We start from the raw sequence: 20,548 nt of genomic DNA, 5'->3' as shown, positions 1-20,548 counted from the left end.
GGGATGCCGCATTAGGTCACAGAAAGCTGAGAGTCAAAAATCATGCAATGACATCTCTAAGATGCTGATACAATCTACCATATAAAATGATTGACGTGTGATCGAGTAAGGTCATCTGCAGTTCAAAAACTAGGTATCAACAAACAACAGAAACAAGAAATAAAGTTTAATAATTCATTTATTATCTCCAGTCATCACACGTTGATGTTTAGATGATTATTCAGGGCCTGAAGCGCCTGTTTCCTCCTTTCTGGGAAAAGAGAAAAAAAATTGAATGCGATGGAGCTGTGCCAGGTGGCACAAACAGACCTGAAGAGAATAAACACAGCCACACATGGCTTCGGGAAGCTCTGAGCTCAGGCAAGCAACAGCAACCTTTTCTGTACAGGCAAATAAGATCCACTTCCTATTATCCACAAGAGTAAGGCAGCCTTTTGAACAGGACAAAATACTGTTGATACAGCTACTTGTCATGGATGCAGAAGTGCAGGTGTATGAAACTGTATAATCACAAGGATCAATAGCAGCTTAGCATACTCATACCCGTGCTACCTTGCTCCATCCCTCACCTGAGTATTATTGCTCTTCCAGCTGAAGAACTGCAGTGCGTTACTTGAGCACATGTGATCTACATCAGTGTAGACTGAGTCTCCATCTGCTGATTTTGCCAGTGATGCTTACAGGTTTTTGGTAAGGGGAAAAAATATTAAGTTATCTGGACAGTGTAACAGCAACCAGTAAATGCTGTAAGATCCTAAGCTGATCTTTCTAGATCTGGAAGGACAATATGATCACATCTTAACTGTGAGGAAGAAACAGTATAAGGGGTATGTTATAAAGCTGCTTATCAAGTAAGGTATAGATGTTAACGTACATGACACTACAAACTTAGAAGCACAGTACTACCACAGTTTACTGTATTTTAAATTCTACACAGTCAGTTATGGATAGACAGAGGCAATGTTAAAACATTGCTCATCAAACGTTTTAGATCATAAGTAACTATTAAACACCCAAAATTCCTAGCAGCCCACCTTGTATCTTTACCATTCATGTTTTAACAAGTGCTATCAAAGCAGTAAAACTCCACTCAAAATAACCTGGCAGACTTCTGGCAATATCTTAGCCCCAGTATGGAATTAATAACCTTGAGGAAACAAGCAAGGCATGATTCCAAGAAAGATATCTTTTACTGGATGATACAATACAAATACAAAACTCTTTCTACCCTTTCTGGTCTTATCAGTAGCAGCACCTTCCAGCTAAGTTCAACTAGGAAAAAGCTGCTTTGAATGTGGCATAATTATGCTATTACACGTCAGTTTTTCCTCACATTCTTCTTCCTCTTAAAGAAGACAGGGCCAGGCTATTCTCAGTGGAGCCTAGTGACAGGACAAGAGGCAATGGGCACAAACTGAAGCAGTGGAAGTTCCCGATGAACTACGAACTACATAGCGATGATAATGGAGCACTGGACATAGCGATGATAATGGAGCACTGGCACAAGTTGCACAGAGAGGCTGTGCAGTCTCCATTGCGGGAGATATTCAAAAGCAGCCTGGACATGGTCCTGGTGGCCCTGCTTGAGGAGGAGCATTGGACAAGATGACCTTCACAGGTCCCCTCCAACCTCAATCATTGTCTCATTGTCTTCCTTGCCCCTCACAACTTGAATGTCTTCCTTTCCTCAAGCTGATGGACGTAGACTAACTTTCCCCCCCCCTTCAACTTGTCTTGATACTAACTAAATTCAAGCCAGAGAAATTGCACTGAGGTATGTACAAGTTGGAAAGCCAACTTTGTCTGAGACATGGAGAAAAAAATGATTTGTGCAAGCCCCATTCGTTTGAATAAGACTAGAGAAGGAAAGCAGGAGGTATTACCAGGTTTATGCTAGCTTAACATTACAGTTCAGTTACTTAAGTTCTCCTGAATTACCAACTGGACTTAAACTCTTTCTTTTCCAAACACTTGAGGCTCTGTACTGGTAAGTGTTTTCTGCATCTTTTTTGGCAGTGACCCTGCGTGTCCAATCTTTGGTTAATAAAGCACTTCCGCTTCATTATTACTATGATTTTTTTTCCCCGTGAGGGCATTTATACAAGTGCTAGTTTCACTGACCCAAACAATTCAAGCCACTCAAGCTCTGACCTAACTATTTTAGTTGCTGTTACAGACAAAAAGTATTGCTGCGTTTGTACAGGACAGTGCAGTATTACTAACGGTGACATGCTCTGAAACATCTTCCGATGCACATATTGTGGAATCGAGCAGAATTCAGTTTTAAGACGAGGTCAATCAGATTCCAAAAGAGCTCACGTGGCACCCGCTGTAGGGTAACAATCCAGTTTGTTCCAGTCCCACACTCCTACACTTCCACTGGGCTTGGGATCCATATTCAAAACTTCACTCCAAATATACTTATATCAAGCACATAGCTTGACACATTGCTGCGTGTCCTTACTTCTCCCTGTCTACAAAGCAAGCCATGGTCACATCATGCACGCCACCTGTAACTTCTGCAGTGACAAGTTCCCAGATCCGATGGCAGAAGGGACATATGGTATGATCCACAATGTAATGCTGAGGAGTTTCACCTAGTTCCAAATTCTGTTCTTCATGCAAGCACCAACACCAAAAAGGAGAAATCAGCTAGCAAATATCTGCTTTCCATATTCTGCAGTTAACAATCACCCTGCTCCAGGTTGAAAGCAAAGAAGACAAGGTAGTCCACGCTATTAAAACAAAGTGGGAGGAGAAAAAAAGAGAAGGAAAAACACAACAGTAATCCAAAAATCAAGTACAGCCTATTGCTGGTGCCTATAACAGCTTTCAGAAAGTCAAATAAACACAGATTACTAGCAAGGAAATCTGAAGTTTATGCAATACACAAAATCTTGAGACTATTACTGAAAGTTATGAAGTGCTCCAAAGACTACAAATGGTCCCTGAGGAAATGATTCTAAAATAATAATAATAAAAAAATTAACCAGAAATCACAAATTGCATTTGTTCTGGCATACGACCTGTATATTTCTTGGAATTAAATATCTGTCTTTTTATTAAAAACATCCATGTCTGTTCATGCTGGGTTTAAAACAGGAACAGAAGACATTTGCTAGATTAACACCCTTGCTATCATGTTAACTTTTTAAACAATCACACAATAAAAACTTAGCATCTGATTCTCATCAGTTCACGATGTAGTCCAAAGTTTTTCTTCTTATCATATTAACTTTATTTGTCACTCGATATAAAAAAAAAGACAGAAAGTAAAGAGTTAAAGCTGTTTGGCAGCTGTTATTTTAAACTCCTTTGGGTTTTATAATTTGCAGAGCATGTCAGCTCCTCCATCCTGCAACTTTTTTTTTTTTTTTAAAGCACCCAAGCAGAGGAATGTCACAGCACGATCATCTGCCGTGAGTAGAACAGAGATATGATATATCAGCGGACCTCTGCCTCTGAATCTGTCAATTGTAATAAAGTATGGTATAGCCAGGAGCTGACTGAGGCCGAACAGCCAGAGAAATCAAAACTAAGAGAGTGTGTGGAAGCGGACATGACCTATATTGAAGTGATGTAAATGGGTGAGCAGAGCAGTATGATTTCCTAGAGGGAGCAAATATGCAGAGAGGAGGGACAAGGACAGAGCCTAACGACACACTAAAGTGAAAGGGACAGATGAGTATAAAACCTTCAGTGCTCTTATAAAAAAGAAGCTATTTAAGAGCAGGCATTCAAGTACAAGACACACCAGTTTTCTGTTAAAGTTGCTCAGAAAGTAAAGACCAATGTGTGGTACTAAAGTCCAGCCCCAGTAAAATCAGAGCATGAAGAAAACTCACCAGACAACGTCAGCATTACAACAACTGCAGGGCATGCAGCACACAGCAGAGACTGTTTGAAGAGAATACCTATGACAGAATCTTTTGCAAACTAGTATAAGAAAGAGAAACACTTGTTTATAATTCTTAAAAAAAAAATCTGCTTTTCCTATTAGAGCCTCTTTTCCAAAACTAGGTAGAAATGCCATTTCATCACACGAATGTTGCATATTGCTACATCAAGCCCCTGGATCTAGACAACTCAACACACCTTGGAGCGGAGAATCCCTGTGCCAAAGAGAAGCTGACACTTAAAGATAGGTAAATTGCTATCCCATCATTTCATAACTTTGCACACTACCTTTGCTACCTCTAAAAGCACGCGCTTCCATCAAACCCAAGCTATCAGCAAGAACGAATGGACAGCGAACTACCCTCGGGCTCCTACCCGGTACCGCAGGGTAGTACCTCTGCAGCGCTCCTGAGCACGTGTCTTTGGCAAGTAAGGATGGGCAAACTCATCTCTTTCTGGTTTAGAACAAGCACCCAAAACCAGCAAGACCCATATGGGTACCTTTCAAGTATCCTCTGCTATTTTGTTTACCTCTTTCAACTACTCACATTTTCATACGAACTTATCCTGCGTTTTTACCTTACTTGCTCTTCCCTACCACACAGCTTGCAGCATGAAGGATCACAAAGCACAACTTGTGCTGCTCAGCTCCCTGTGCAGTGGAAAGAGGAGAACAAATGCAGCAACCTGACAGGTTACAGACCAGGAGAACCCTGGTCACAAGCTGGGGCCCTGATGCACTGCAGCTATTTACAGACAACGTAAGACCCAAGAAGTTGGAGTGGTGGTAGGTAGCGCAAGGCCAGCATCTGCCTCCCGCAAGCAGAGATCAGAACAATGAGACATTTGTTCTGAGCTCACGCAGCACGGCAAAAACAACTGCACAGCCACCACCATTCTTCTGAACAGAAGCCAATGGGATGATTTTATTTGATTTTATTTTTAATTTCCCCAAATGAGTTCAAAGAATCCTCGGAAGAATCGCTCTGTTCTTGTAATTATCGCATAGCTCCACACAATCCGGACGCAGAGTTACTCAGGAAAAAAAAAAATAAATGCAACAGGGTTGTGGTGAGTGCGAAGGAGCAGCAGCACAGCCCGCTTGCGGCTGCGTGCCCTGCCACACCAGCCCATGGCGAGAAGCTGCAGCTTAGGATCCTGAGCTGGCAGAAAGCCCACACCACTGAGCTGCTGGGCTTGGCTGCAGCGTGTCGAAGAAGATGACAAAGCGCTGGCCAAAGCCACAACAGTTAGTAGCCATCAGATACTGACAGGCTGTCAAGATAACCAAGCTTCCCCTGAACAGGAATAGGAACACGCTGCTGTAGCTGCAGTCCCATCTGCGCGCATCCCCGTGTGCCAGCAAAGGCCATCTATGTCCTTGTTCCACCCACACGTCCACATCTCTCCGCAGGACCCACTGAGCAACAACATCCAGCCTTCTCGGTCACTTCAGGTGGGGACTGAGAACCTGGGAGCAGAACAACACACATGGACGAGAGTATTCCAGTCAGAGATGAGTTCAAGTGAATCTGACAGAGCATAAAATGTCTCCAGAATCACCACGAGGGTGGACAATTTCCAGCTGGACTTTTTTCCCCAAAGTCCGATTTCTACACAGTTGCCAGCACCAGAAGTCAAAAAGACAGTGGCAGAAGATTCAGCCATCGCAGGCATGTTCAGAAGAGATGGATCAGAGCATTTACAAACTGCACGAAGAGATCAATGGAAGAGATCTGTCTCTCTCACCACGGATATTAAAGATATCCACAAAATTCCCATTCTCTCATTAGATGGTATGGTGACTTTAACTGAGCATCTTGCCTTACATCAGGGCCATATAATCTTGGAAACAGGATTTCTTTTCCTTTGGTGACAATACATCAATACTAAACCACATGGTATCTAGCACAAAGCACTGCTGAGTTTGGAACAGGAAACAGAAATACACAAAATTCGTTGGTTCTGGGCAAATACCCTACAAACTGACATCTTGAATCAGATGTATCGTACCTACCTCTTGACTCCTGGTTATCTTAATACAGATAGAAAGATACAAAGTAGGTCAGGCCTCTTTTTAGTGGTAAGCATATTTGTGTTTTTAGAAGGGATTATTTATGAAGGCACTATTGCGGAGTAAAGGATGAATTCTCTCGAGTTACTAGATGGAGAGAAAAAATTCTAAGTGATACAGACTTATATAAAGATTAAAGCCTTAAAAAAACCAAAACTATTATTAGACAGTAGAAGTCTAACATTAAAATCCACTGTTCCTGTGAAAGTTGGAAATTTGTAAGACCTGATAACAGTATGCAAATACCATGAAAATTGCAGGAAGAGAAGACAAGAAGCCAGTAATGCTTAATTAGAGGCCTCACCTGATTGTTTAAAATGCTTAAACGTGGAAGCACACATACTCATACACACAATTATTCACATGCCTTGTATATGCTAGCAAGGATTTTTTTCAAATCTATTGCTATGAACAAGAGAGCACAAACACATCTGTATACATTTGCAAGCCAAAGCTGCTTTGAATAAAGCAAGGGAGCAGAAAAGGAAAGACGACAACTCCTGGCGTTATTAAAATAGCCACAGCGATCCAAGGACAAAATTTAAGCCAAGTATCCTGGATAACACATTAATTCCATAGAACAATGACCATTTACAAAAGACAATCGCTTAAGTCGTTCAAAGCACAGAATACCCTACCATGAACACATAGCTGAAAATGGTGGAAAACGCATTACATTTTTACTGCCGTGAGGTAAGGCTTGATTCATACCATATGGCCTTACACGACAAGCATGTGCGCACGTCTGCACGTGTGTGCACAAACGCCGAGGTCTCCAATCCGCAACTGTATCCATCCCACTCTTCTAGAAGAAGTGAGAAGATGGAAGGATTTGGGCAAACACAAAATCCATACTTTTCCAGGGCCATGCAGGAAAACTGTCCATCATGATTCACTATTTTTGTCTCAGAAATCTGGTAACTAATACAAATCAAGATAACTTAAGGCATGAAGATAACACCTAATTATGTTTATATACTACATCTCTTCTCTACAGCGCTTAAAAAACAGTAAAACCTAACAACAATCAATCACACCAGTGCCTGAATAATTCATGATAAAGAAAAGGATCGATGGACTTAATCATTAAGTTCTTTTCTCCTCCCCTGTTCTGTTTAACGTGGTATAAAGCATACAGCAGTTTATTTGCCCCTTGGGCAAAAAGGCCCTGTTAACACAATATACGGCTACCTCATAAAATCATATCTGAAGCCATCAGTCTGGGCTTAAACTAAAGAAACCTAAACCAAATATTATACTAGGACCACAGACAGCATTATGTACAAGATCAATTAGTTACCGGCGTACTTTTCTGAAATCATCGTTTATTTGCACTGCCTCACTCTGAGATAAAATAATTGCTTCTTACAATATTTTCTTTACTGTAACTACAAACAATCACTGACTTTTCAACAGCACCTTGGATTCAAGGTGTTTTGTTCCCCTGGTGCTTAAGAATATGAAATGAGACTGATGTTACTAACAACATCAAGTTTGCAAGTTATGTTTGAAATACAGATTTGTTTACATGACTACTTTTGGAAATGTAGGTTGTCTTCTGGTAGATTGAAATTAGGTTTACAATTTAGCTCAACTCAATAGGGAGGGGTTAAGGGAAAGAGTAAGAGGAAAAGGTAGAAGGTTTTTAGTACTTGTAGCTGGAACGCATTCAAATTTCGCTTCCTACACTGAAAGTTTTATACACCCACCTTATCATCTTTATGCTATTTTTTTCTCACCCTAATTAGACAGATTCAGAAACCAAGACTGTCATCCATTCTGGGGACAAGTGACTGTGTGTCTACTTACAAAAAACCACCTCAAATTTGAACATCAGGATAGCAGCAATGGTCACCGAGGTGGCTGCTGTCTGCCTCCCACACGTGCTGAACGCCAGCCCAGGCAGGGGAAGCACAGCTTCATTGCCCACGGCCAGGCAGCTCCCTGGCTGCGCCCCACCTTTGGCATTTCTCCTTACACTCATGCAAGCGTGACAAAGAAAAGCATGGAATGGCAAGAAAAAGGTGACGAAACCTGAAAATAATTTCATGAGGGTCCTGCAGTAACTGCCATGACTGAATGTAAATTCCTTAAACAGTCCCTAAACACTAAAGTAAAAACAGCGGGAATTAAACCCTCCACTCTTCTATGGCCTGGGTTTACTTCTGAGCCCTCACCTGGACAATGTGCCATCTCCATCACTGTGCTTTCTCTGTACTCCTCAACTGATCTTCTGCACAAGAGAAGCATCTTCTCCATCCTGTGGATAGAGAGTAAGCTCTTGAAGCAACAGGTGTTACTTCTATTTCAAAGTTAGGCCCATTTATTAATACAAACTTTTATTTTACACTCAACATGCTATAAGAACGATTTTGAGATGCAGCTGAACAAGAAAGTGCTACTCCTTTTGGTGAGCATGCGTACCTCCTTCAAATCCTTTGGGCTGTCCAAAGTGCTTCTGACTTAACAACATTTTGACTAACAAAGGTCAAAAAGACACACCAGACAGTAAGCAGTGACCAGCCAGCAACCTGATGTTGTCACGTACTATTTATGGTCAGCCCCCAGATCCACAAAGCTCTTTCACAATGGATTATTTAGAACACATCCTTATTAACTGCTAATCTGAGTAACAGTAGACAGAACGGCATAAAGTAACAGTGAATGTAAAAGCAAGGAAATTTTTGCCCCACGTTAGCATCGTGGGCAGAAACACTGCTGTGCATTCACCCTTCCTCCAGTTAATTATGTAACTTCGTGTAAAAGCTAAAATCACCACAATTTTGTAAAGCACGGGCATGTACGAACTGAAGAAACGTCACCTGAGAAGGAGTTTGGCCTGATTTGAGCTTCGGGATTTCCCACCATGCAGGCAGGCTAGGGGTAAGAGAGGACGATACTTGATCGTTCTGAGTGGCTAACTGATGCAAGGCTTTTAATACTTGAATGCACCAGATATTAAAAAGCATCTTTGTTTATGTGCAATCACCCATGGTAAACAGATTGTCCACTGCTTTGACTGAATCTATAGGGCTATCATTTATTTATGAGTTTGATCTTGAGAGCTTACAACTACTCTTTTTTTATTTTTCTTCACCACAGAATAATTTCTGAAAGTTTGGGCTGCTCACTTAAATTATGCATTAAGGAAACATATACAGTATTTTCTTGCACAAGGGAAAAAGCATTACCTTTCTACATCAAAATAAAAATGGCTTGGCTCTGTTACCTAGCCCCTCACCTCTGAAAGCCCAAAGATTTTTCTGTGCTGAAGGTTAACGTGTGACACGACACAGCTTTGATCCTTTCTCTGAAGATGTCTGCTAAGTTAGTTGACTTATGCAGCTATCTTTCTGCAACAGTAAATCATGCTTTAAAAAAAAAAGAAAAAAAAAGAATGTTAATGAAAGATTAACTGCACGCTCACAGGTAAAATTACTAATTAAAACAAGATCTCCGGTCAGATTTTTAACACAGCTAAGGAGTGCCAAGCAGTTTTCACTGCGGTAAAGCTTCACAGAGCAGATAGCTATTCATATCTGATCTAAAGAAGGAAGTCCTTATCTAATCAAACGTCTGGAAAAGCTAATGGTTTTCAGCATGAATTTTAGTACATGAAGGTTCTCTTCCTTCAACAACTGATATTTAAAAGTACTTTTACCAGTTTAATATTCTGAAGCCTGCTGCAGTTACAACCCAATTGCTTGCAGCAATAAGAAAATTTGAAATTCATCCCATTAGAAGCTCTCGCTCCTACTGCTTCAAACTGCTTGAAGCAAGTGTATTTTGTAATTTTCACATAGGCTGCTAACAACAACATTTACATCGACTAAGTCCAGCGCCATAATTCCCTCAAAAAAAGTTTTAACAAGCAGTATGCTAAAGAATGAAAATAACTATCCCAGTAAGAACAAAGAAAATCTTAACTTTTGAAGAAAATGAGCTTCTTCATATTAAAGTTTTAATAGCGGGGGGAGAAAAAAAAAAAAAAGTAACACTTCCCCCACACAGACACCCTGAATAACAACAAAAATACAGCTCTCGTTTCAACCATCTGTGTTCCTGGCTCCTGTAAATCATACATCATGAACCCAGAGACTGCTTCACAGTTAAGTTATTTGCCAGGACCTTGACTGCAGCACCACAGGCTGAAATAACCTGAGTTGCAAGAATGCTCTGGGTACTAACAGTAAAGCTAAAAGAGCGAGTATATTGCTGTGCTTCGCAGTGTCTGTCAACGTTATTACCACAAGTAGCTTTTTAAACTCCTGTAATATTTGTCCAGCTCAGCGTGTTGCTCAGCAGGTTTCCGAACTCGCCAGGAGCACGATTTAGAGCAAAGCAGTGAGAACAGCTCTCGCTGCCATCGCGAGCCGATGCCACCCGTCCTGCAAACACAACGCGGCGCCTGGGCAAGTTTGTCGCCGGGCTGCCCAGCAGCGCGTTCCCATCCTCGTCTGCCTCACCCTTGCAGCCCAGCAGTGCTGTCTGCAGAGCTCCCGAACCCGTCTGTTTCCCCAGCGCTGCCCGTCCGACTCCAGCAGAAATGAAAAGCCGCCACGCACCCTCCCTGGCAGGGCTTCCTGCTGGTGCGGGGCAAAAGCCCTCCAAGCCTTTCAAGATAGGAGAGGGCCAACACGGGAACAGAAGGAAGAAGGGTAGGATAAGAAGTTTTCACGTCTTATCTCTCAGCAGACACCCTAAACGAGGAGACATCAATGCAGAAATGCAATAACTAAGGAAAGCAAGGCAATTATCTGGAGGAAAGTGGGAATTGCTCTGGCTGACAGACAGTTGTGAGAGGAGTGACCAGACGCTATCAGGCACCAGGCAGTAATTACGCCAAATCACATACTTGGAGTTAGCTGATGAAAATTTCTCTAGCAGGATGCTATGTTAAGCACCGAGGACTGCCCTCTGCCTTTCTTCCGCATTTCAGTTGGCCAAAGTGCATCATTTCCTCCCAGGCCGCGAGGGAGGGGCTGAGAGCAGAGCCAAGATGACTCAGGTACTAACCCACGTTCCTCTACAACTGGTAGAAAACTGATGAGCGCTACATACTGCGGGTCACATCGGCTTAAGCCGTGGACAAAACTCTGCTGAAACGACCATGCCAGGCACGAAGCGGAGCAGCAGATGCAGAGACAACAACCACCGGTCCTGCTGCGGACAGAGACGGCCGCGGCTGCAAGCATCTCAAACCATCCGCGAGTACATAGGGCTGGCCATACTCACTGCTCCGAGCTCTAGTGCAGTTTTTTCAGTCTCCTGTGGGCAAACTGGTTATCCAGAGAGCCTTTACAGTTTTTCTTTGAGCAAAGAGGGGGTAAAACATTTTCAACAGTTAGATGTTACTCCTTGAAGGAGACAAAACAGCTTACTTGCTATAAGCTGTGCCCTACAATTTAACAATTTAATCCTGCATCAACTGGCACTGTTGCCACGAAGTCCCCGTTTTCATTTACCAGCTCCTCTCAGCCCCTTCCTCTACACCGGCAGCAGCGTCTGCGTAACTCCCCGTGAACCCGACTTGGGAAGTGATCCAGGTGAAAACTGAAGCGGTGTGTACAAGCGTTTTCAGTGGGGTAACTTCCTCCATCTGATTTATCACACAGCTACACAAATGCCAGTAAGAGAGAAAACAGACAAAGGTGAGAGTAACAATAAAGCTTAATCCAGAATACATCAACTCTTGGGAACACAAAACTAATTAAAACTGTGGGAAAAAGACCAACACGGAGACAAGCCCAAACAACTCCGCAAGCCTCCTTACTTGTTTCTAAACCTTTCTTTTTGTTTATTTACCCTTGGGAGGAAAACACTTGGACTCATAACACTACAAAGACAAATGGTTTAGAAATGTAAAATAGTGCCGTAGACAACAACTGGTTTGAGCCTTGAGAAACGCATCATAACCCAGCCAGGTAGTCCGTGGGTGTGCATTCATTCCTCCAGCAGCGGTTATGTGCTACGCATTCAGTAGCTCTTAAGCTCAGGGCAACAGTGTCCTGATGAGACTTCCAGTTATGATACCTAGGGGAGGATTCATCTGACTAAATGGGAGTGCAAAACGCATTTTTGGGGAGTGCCTGGGCTGCTGGGCTAGTCAGTGGAGATCCCTACAGCCAGTGGATGCTATAGCATGATTCGTCTGGCTCAGTGTGCTCGCTCTTGGTAACAGCGACGACGCTCAGCTCCATTAGCTGGATATATCAGATGTTTGTGTCTGCGGGAGGACTGCAGATGACTGACGAAGATGCAGACACCTGCAGACACCTGAATGAGGCGAGATGCATGACAAGTGCACGTCCGTTACATGCGAAGTCATACGTTCATATACCAAGTACAGAGTGAGAGATGAGATGTTTGGATCTCAACCTTTCGCTTTGCACAACTGCCCAAGGTGTAAGGTGGAGAGCAAGAGGGATAGATAAAACTGCCAATACGTTTATTTCCTCCCAGCAACAGCCTAAACACATCACTTACAGTTTTTTGTTCGTTTGTTTTTCTTTTTCTTTTTTAAAATCAAGGAAGCCTCACAACATCGCTTGAGAAACACTTGTTGCCACGTTAGTATACAGCCTTGCTTCTAAAGGATGGAAGAAGACAGTATTTTCAGGAATGGTGATCACAAATGTAGGGTGAAACAAGGTGCTCCCAACATTGCTATCACCTCTAGAAACATCTCCAAGAAGAAACGCCTCCTTTTTTTTTTTTCTGGTTTCCTTTTTGTTTTAAGCAAAGCAGGATTACCTTATAACTCTACCTCTTATTTACCTTGGCATTTACTGACCGTTAAATTAAGCTCCCTTTTACTGTGAAGCATTGCTATTGTATTACCCACATCTACCACTCAGTACAACAGCTCTCCATCACTTTTGCAGCTGGGATTTCTTGAAAAAAAAATGGAAGCATTTTGCACTTTATTGGATTCGGCTCAGTTGTTGCCCCCATGCCAAAAGGATGCTGCTACTTCCTTCCCTCAGCTTCCCCCATGCCCCTGCTTCCTCCCCGCTCACCCCTGCTGCCGCTGTGGCTCCTCAAAGCCTGCTTCCCACAGAGCGGGGAGGCTGAGGGTGGCCCCTGCGGAGTCACCCCAAGTCCAGCAAGATTTATGCTGGGTCCCCCTCATCTGTTACTTGCCTCGCTATCTGCCACACAACCAGCAAGCAGCACAGGAGGGTTTTCCACCGGTGCAGGTACAGGTTTCTGCTCTCAGTGACAGGTTTCTGCTTCACCGCCCGGTGTACGAGGTGTACAGATAAGGGATAAAGACAGGATTTCACTCACGGTGACAGCTCGTAGAACTGCAAAAACTAGGAGCAGGAACAATTAAAAGATAACTTCAATGTTGGATTTCCAGGGTTCTTCTGTGCCCTGCCTGCACACAGACCACTCACCACTTCTATTCTACATTATATACTTTACACTAACAGCAGCTCTGTTTAAATATACCCAATCCTCCACACAGTCAGCATGGGAGCCAAATTTACAGATTATACTGTACGTAAATTAATTTTCCCTTCAGATCATCTCTAAATTCACTGCTCTTCAAACAAGCAAAAAAGCAAAATGGGTATATCCGAAACAGAACATTTCACATTATTTGACCGACTGGCATTTTACAAGGAATGAAAAACGCAGCCTTGTGCTGGATATTCTTAAATACTGCTTTCAAGGTTTCAGACTTGCCGTATGTCAGATCGGATTCTGCGTTAATATTTTAAAGTGAAAGATTCAATGCATTTATTAAAAGCAAGAACAAATTACAGTATGTTCACATTCTTATGGCTCTGTAGTAACAAATATATCTTTCCAGTTTCCAATACAACTAAAGATGGTGCTCAGAAAAAGCATGTGTATAATGCTTATTACCCCTGCACAACAAGCCAGATATTACATTAGCTGAAAACTTAATGTAAACCAGCTTACAGGAAAATGTTTCTGGAATTTCTAGAAAAAAAAAAAAAAAAGGAAAAAAAAAAAAAGCACTCTCTTTGGTATTTCCTAAAACAAAATGTTTTAGTATATATGGCAGGTTCTAAAAAGTGTTGCTACAGGTAGGTTGGTTGGATTCCTTCCCCTCACAAAAACTTGTCAGAATGGACTAAGAAATTAAGATGTCCTTCCCCCCCAGGTAAATCAATGTAAAAATTTTTGTATTACTCATTTGTTTTAGTAAATACAAGTCTCTTTACACAGGCTGCTTGTCTTCCTTACTTGTGCTGCCTGACAGGTATACAGTAAAACCCCCGAGACCTGTGGGAGGGGCAGGACACGAACAGCACAGCTCTCACAGAAGCTGCCTTTCTTCACATCCAAAGGTGGAACTGATACATACCGGTGCAAAGGGAAATTAATCCTACAAAAAATGCCATACAAGGTGATCAGTGTCACGAAAAAGAAGTACTGAAAACGCACACTTTCACTTCAAGTTGCAGATGTTTTGGAGACTATTTGATTCGCCTTTGGCTGACTGGAAGAAATAACTATCTCCCTACCTCACGGGTTCGAGGTACATGACAACTGGATTGCTCAAATGTACTGGAAAAATTTCAAATACATGAAAGCAGCCTCATTTCCAACCATACCGCTACCCAGAAGCCAAACTTCAAACACTGCTCTAAGAAATGCCTTTCAAACCGTGCACCAAGCTGCCTGGTACGGCACGTACCCGTACCGCCACGCAGCAGCAGAAGCTGCCGTGTGCATCGCCACCCTGGGGAGGCTGCTTTTATGGTGTCAGATGAACTGCTGGTGGACAGGCAGTGAATTTCCTCCAGGTGAGCTGCTAATGGCTGCTGTGTACAAGGAAGCGTACCCATTCCTTTGTCATGAAGTTTAGTTTTGCCTTTAAGAAACCTCTGATGGTTACTTGCATTATAACGTATTCCATCTTCGCTTTTGCTCTTGCCTGAGTAAATATAACTTCTTAGAGAACACTATCCCGCATGGCAGGGGGGGCAGAGGGGTAGAACTGGATGGTCTTTAAGGTCCCTTCCAACCCAAACCATTCTGTGAAACAAATTCACTAGGAGAAGCTTGTGGTAATGGTCCTTAACCCCCGAAGTACGCATTAAGTCTCCCTGCCATGCATTTTGCTCTCATTTTTCTTCATGCACCACGACTGTTGGTAGTCATTGTTCATTTACAGGAGTACGGAACTAATCTGAAGTATGTACTAACAGTGGGGCAGTGACACTCCTATCCCTCAGTGCACCAAAATCACTGAAGATTTCTCAAGTTTTCCATTGAACCTAAAAGCACAGTTCTCCCTCCATCCGCACACACATACGCCGAGGCTTCTGTTAAAGTACCAGGCATATGGTAAAATTGGATTTCATTGCTACGAGAAACCTCTCCTGTAGAGAGGGGACTGCTATTTGAAACCCTTCACTCGGCCAGCAGTCGGCACAGAAAGCAGCCGACCCTAAAACTTTCATCAACCAGGTCTCATACAGTCAGAGGTGTCGGTATGAGGTTAAAAACAAAAACAACAACAACAAAAAAAAAAAAAAACAAGAGAGGAAGAGAGAAGGTGGTTCTTCCCTGTGTGTTAGGGAACACATGTGATTAACACCATCTCAAGGCACAAGCAGACAAGTGGCCACAGGGAAGCCAGCATGGGAATTCGCCTTCCCCTGACAAGCACATACACGTGTGCTCGTAACCGTACGTAAGGTGAGCTGAACCACTCACTGCAAGGTGTTACAAGCCAAAAAGGTGAACACAAGCATTCACCAGAAAGGCTGCAATTTTACACCGTGCACTCACGAAGGTAATCGTTCATCTGGCCCAGCTCTCAGCATGCCATCTGCAAGCATTAGGAGCTTAAGGTAAACATGAAAAAGTCTAGCATTCTTCTTAATCTGATAACCAATAAAAATAACAAATACATCCTCCTCATTAAGATTTTACAATACTAGTACTAAGCAAACAATCTGCTCCTCCTAAAGTAAAACATCTCTTGTACTGTTATAGAGCAGTTTAGTTTCTACTCTGGTGAGTCCATTTGTGGTCTCAATGAAATAATGTTTGCATTTGAAGGACATCAGTAATTTACGGCGGATTGAGAAGAGCTGGTGCTGCGATGCAAGATGAAAGAGATGACTAGTTTTACTTCATCTTAACTTTATCTATCATCACAGCTAGAACTGCAAGCTTGGCGTAAGTGGCTTAAAAAGAAGCCAAGAACTTGAGGGTCTCTTTACTGCGGTTACTGAACCATCCAGAGAAGAAACCTTTGCAGAATGCCCAGCTGAAATGGTTGTGAAATTAGCTTTCACAACGCCAAGTAATGTAATGGCTGGGTGCACGCAGGCAAGCAGCAGCACTCAAGCATCAATTTCCCTATCGCCCATGCACCCAGAAGGAGACGATATTGTGGATTCTGACTAAGTTGTGACAGCTGAACTTTTATTCGCCATCATACTAGGAAAAAAAAAAACAAACAGCCTGATCTTATCCTGCGGTTACAAAGTTGGGACAGCCTGAGCATATGCGTCTACCAGTAGAAAAGTCCTTGAACCGGCTGTTATTTATTATTCAAATGTGTTATTTTATTATTCAAAACTTCTTGGTTTTGAACAACTAATAACATATAAAGACCAGCGAAGACATAAATTAAAACATACATCCACTGCATCAGCTGAAAGCCATCCTGGGCTTCTGCACTACAACGTAACACTCGAGCAGTTCTTTTATGAGATCCTCCCTTGCATCTAGGAATGAATCATCACCACTTTCTACTGCAAAGCAAAGTTAAAAGCCAACAAAGAAATTGAACCCCTCTCAAATTACACTGATTTCACTTGCATTCTGCCCGGGTTCCTGTTGCCTCCTCGCATAACTCTTAAACTCCCACCTTGCCAAGGCTCCCAAAGTTTAAAAGGGTCTGCTCATATGAAGGGAGCTCATCGAGTGTTTTGTCTGTACCCAGACGAATCACCAACTGACAGTCAAAATCAAGCCTAAGGGGTCGTGGGTATTTTTGTTTGCTTGTTTGTTTTTTTAATTCAAATTCCTATACATTAATTTCAGCATACATTCAAACCAATTTAAGTTTCAGAATAAATAATAAAACAAATTTTTAAAAAATCAAATATAATTTAGTCCCACTTGAAACACTGGCCAGGTTGTAAGCATCTGAGAGAAATTAGAGAGAGAACATCAGATCAATCCTTGATGTATTTTCCTGGAATTCTAACAACTTCATTGCTGGGGTGCTAAGTCCCAATAATGACAAAAATGAACAACTCATCTGAATGGACTCTACTGTCCAAAAAAAAAAAATTAAAATTCTTCCATTTACTGAAACTTACAGGTTACCTCTGTGACCTTCGGAGGCCACGCTGTATCTGCGTAATGAGCCAAATAAGGTAACAGCCTGCCAAAGTCATCCAATTTTCTAAATAGGGTGCTAAATGCGGAGCTTAATTACCAGTACTTTCCATATTCACCGATTATGTAACCAGCCTGCCTGAGCAGAATTTCAGGCTGGAATCGTCTGAACAGGAGGCTGAGAGCTGCGAGAAAGAAATGCTAGATGCAAAGACTCGCTCATCTTCCCTTCCTGAACCAGGACACCAGTTACATATCCCATGTTCAAATAGCTCCAAGTCCGAGACATATTCACATTAACAGAGGAATGGAAAATCTTAACTATGTCTTATCTAACCTATCCCACCACAGGGAGGATTCTACCATAGCCTCCTGTAATCTGTCCAATAATAAATACTGCAGTTGAAGCTATTACTTCACAATAGCATCCTCTGGTTTTCTCACCTCCACCTTCATTCGGATCCCATGATAGTCTAGTCTCTTCCCAGCCACAGGGGGTACATCCATTCAGAGGAAAGAATCTGCATGCATCCCTAAACTTTGGCAGTGGTGCTCTCTCTTCACCTGTAGCTAGAACTATCACCACAGTGCTAAAGGGCAAGAGGGAAAAAACAGTTGATTTAAGCTGTATAACCATTTAGCGCTTACTGTGCTCAGCACACAAACAAGGAACGTGCGGGGTGCTAAAACACTTCCCCATCCCCACCCCCAATGTTCACACCTGATGGGTATGCAAACAACAATTTTGCATCACAAGCTTTTTTTAAAGAGATTCACAGTAAATAGCTGGTAACTAATAACTACAGCTCAGCAGAACACGTTTCAGTACTAGATCAGCTCTACATACCCATTTACCAATGCAGACATCCAAAGCTCACAATAAGAATTTGGGAAATAATGCTACCTATGAAAGCTCAGCTGTTCTTACACTAAAGATAAAATTAGACCATTCCAGCTAGATACAAATGTTCTCAACTCACTGACATAGCTGCTATTACTTAAATCATCAGCTATCAGTTTTGATGGGAATGCAGCAGTTATGGAGACAGGTCTCTCCAGATACTCTGAACTGAGCTTACAGTAGAAGATAAGATCAACAGGGCAGTCGAAAAGCATTAATTTTGCTGATACCTCACTGTTCTGATCACATATATGGACAGATTTCTCATATGATACAGAAATTACAATAGAACTTCAGATACCAAGTACCAAGGGATGAACACAGTTTTTTTTTTCCCGTCTCATCCATCAGTAAACTCAATATAGTCCTGAGTTTAATGGCACTTGAATCATAGTTCAGTACTTCTTATTTTGTAACAGCTGATGTTTTGTCCTTAAAAGAAGGACTGAATGTGACATTAATATCAGATTGCCTAGTTGTGGTATGTTTTGCTACGAGACACCAGCACCTTTTGAACACCCTATATGAGAACAGGAGTCTACCTAGAGCTTACCTAGTATACCATAAATACAACTATAAAAAAGTCAAAAAATATTACTTTGAACATATTCCTTCTCTTCTTGTGGCAAGCATCGCTTACTGGATCTTAATGAAGGGCAGGACAGGAAAGCTTACAGGAAGCGGGACACAAGCACACTCTCATGCGGCGTACTTCCATCCCACCGCAGAGGGAAGAACGCCACTGACCACAGCCACAAGGGCTGAGCTGGAGTAAGACCTCTTCCATCCCTGATGGCGCAGGTAGCCACTTGACAGCGCAAGCTACGAGGCAACTGACGATGCTGGAGACGCATTTTCTCCCGGCACATTCAGGACCTGGCACGTTCTGTACCATCAGGTAGCCAGGTTTTCTGCTTTCTGACACAGCCGTGGTCCCGGTAGGCACACCGCTGCTGCAGGGCCCTTTTCCAGGCACGGAGAGAAGCAGCTCTCCTGTCACACCAAGCCGGGAGCCACCGGGGCGCGAAGCAGCATCTCCTACCCACCCGGTTTCCACACGGGGTGCGGGTTATGGCGCAGGTGCACCTTGACACCGTGCCCAAAGGTACCTGCGAGGAGTGGGGCAGAGCAACCCCTGGCTGGGCCCAGGAGGACGGCGATTGCCAGAGGCGCTGGGGGCACTGCCATGGCACCCCGGGGTGCCGGGGTCTTGCCCCACCGGGGCTCCCGCTCCCACCCCAGAGGTGCTGGCGAGTGACAGGCCATCAAGTCGCCTTCCCCGGCTGCCCCAGCCCACCGCGCCGAACAAAAGGCCGGGCCGAGGCCCAGAAACGTCCCGGGGCTGCGGGGCCGAGCCGCCCGGCCAGCCCCGGGGGAAGGGGGCGAGCCCGCAGCCCGGCGGCCCCACGGAAGGGAGGCGAGGGGCTTGGGCGACACCCCCCCCCCCAGCCCCGCCGCCCCTCACCGCCGCCTCGGGCCCTGCGGCGGGAGGGCTGCCGGGGGAGATGGACGCAATGCAACAGCTCCGGCGGCACGGAGGGAGAGAGGGAGGGAGAGAGGGAGGGAGGGAGCGAGGGGGCCGCACAATGAGGCCGGCGGCAGCCCCCGCCGCTAACAAAAGCTCCCCAGCCCCGGGGGTCGCACCCGCCTCCGCCGCGGGGCTGCCCCCGGGAGGGGTCTCCCGTCGCCCCCCCGCCCCGATTCCTCCCCGGCCCCCCCCCAAGTCGGCACGATGCAGCCCTCCCCCGGGGGGCCGCGGCACAAAGCGGGCCGGTCCCGCCGCCCTTCTCCCCGCACCGACCTTGAGCCGCCTCGGGCGCCCCTAAGGTTTTGGTCACCGCCTTCCACACGTTGCAGCCCAGCAGGCAGAGGAGAAGCGCCGCCGACCTGCTCATCTCCACCCGCCTGCCGCCGCCAGGGAGAGGGAACCGCCGCCGGAGCCGCTGCCCGGAGGAGGAGGAGGAGGAGGAGAAAGAGCCGCATCAGGGGCCGGCCCGCTCCGCGCCTCCCTCCATGTTGCCGGGCGCTGCCCCTCCTGCTTTCCCCGCCCGCCGCGGCGCCCCGGCCTCCGCTGCCCCCGTCCCCCCCGGGCCGGGCGGGGAGGAGACGGGGGAGGGCTCCGCGGCCGCGGCTGCCTGCGGGGCGGCACAGCGCTCCCTGCCGGCCCTGCCCTGCCGAGGGGGGCGGCCGGGGGTCGCCGGGCGGCGTGGGTGCCCCTTCGCCGAGACCCGCTGCCCGGCCATGCCATGGCCGCAGCACGCCTGGGACCCCGCCGGCTGCCGCCGCGCTTACCTGCCCCTGGGCTTCGTCCCTCCTGCCCCGCCGCCCCCCTTCCT

At 44.7% G+C, this 20,548-nt stretch overlaps 1 protein-coding gene across 1 annotated transcript in view; it reads right to left on the bottom strand.

The window, feature by feature from the left end:
• Positions 1 to 20,267, bottom strand: part of FAM171A1 (family with sequence similarity 171 member A1) — an 88,796-nt gene extending 68,529 nt beyond the window's left edge. Inside the window, exon 1 of the mRNA XM_035545507.2 lies at positions 20,014 to 20,267. Within this exon, the coding sequence (XP_035401400.1) occupies positions 20,014 to 20,107 (94 nt within the window). The 5' untranslated portion in view covers positions 20,108 to 20,267. The remainder of the gene's footprint in view (positions 1 to 20,013) is intronic.
• Between the last annotated feature and the right edge of the window lie 281 nt (positions 20,268 to 20,548).

This window comes from Cygnus atratus, chromosome 2 (genome assembly GCF_013377495.2).
Source record: "Cygnus atratus isolate AKBS03 ecotype Queensland, Australia chromosome 2, CAtr_DNAZoo_HiC_assembly, whole genome shotgun sequence".
Classification (NCBI taxonomy): Eukaryota; Metazoa; Chordata; class Aves; order Anseriformes; family Anatidae; genus Cygnus; species Cygnus atratus.
The sequence above is the reverse complement of the archived record's forward strand: the minus strand, read 5'-3'. Positions and strand labels throughout refer to the sequence as shown.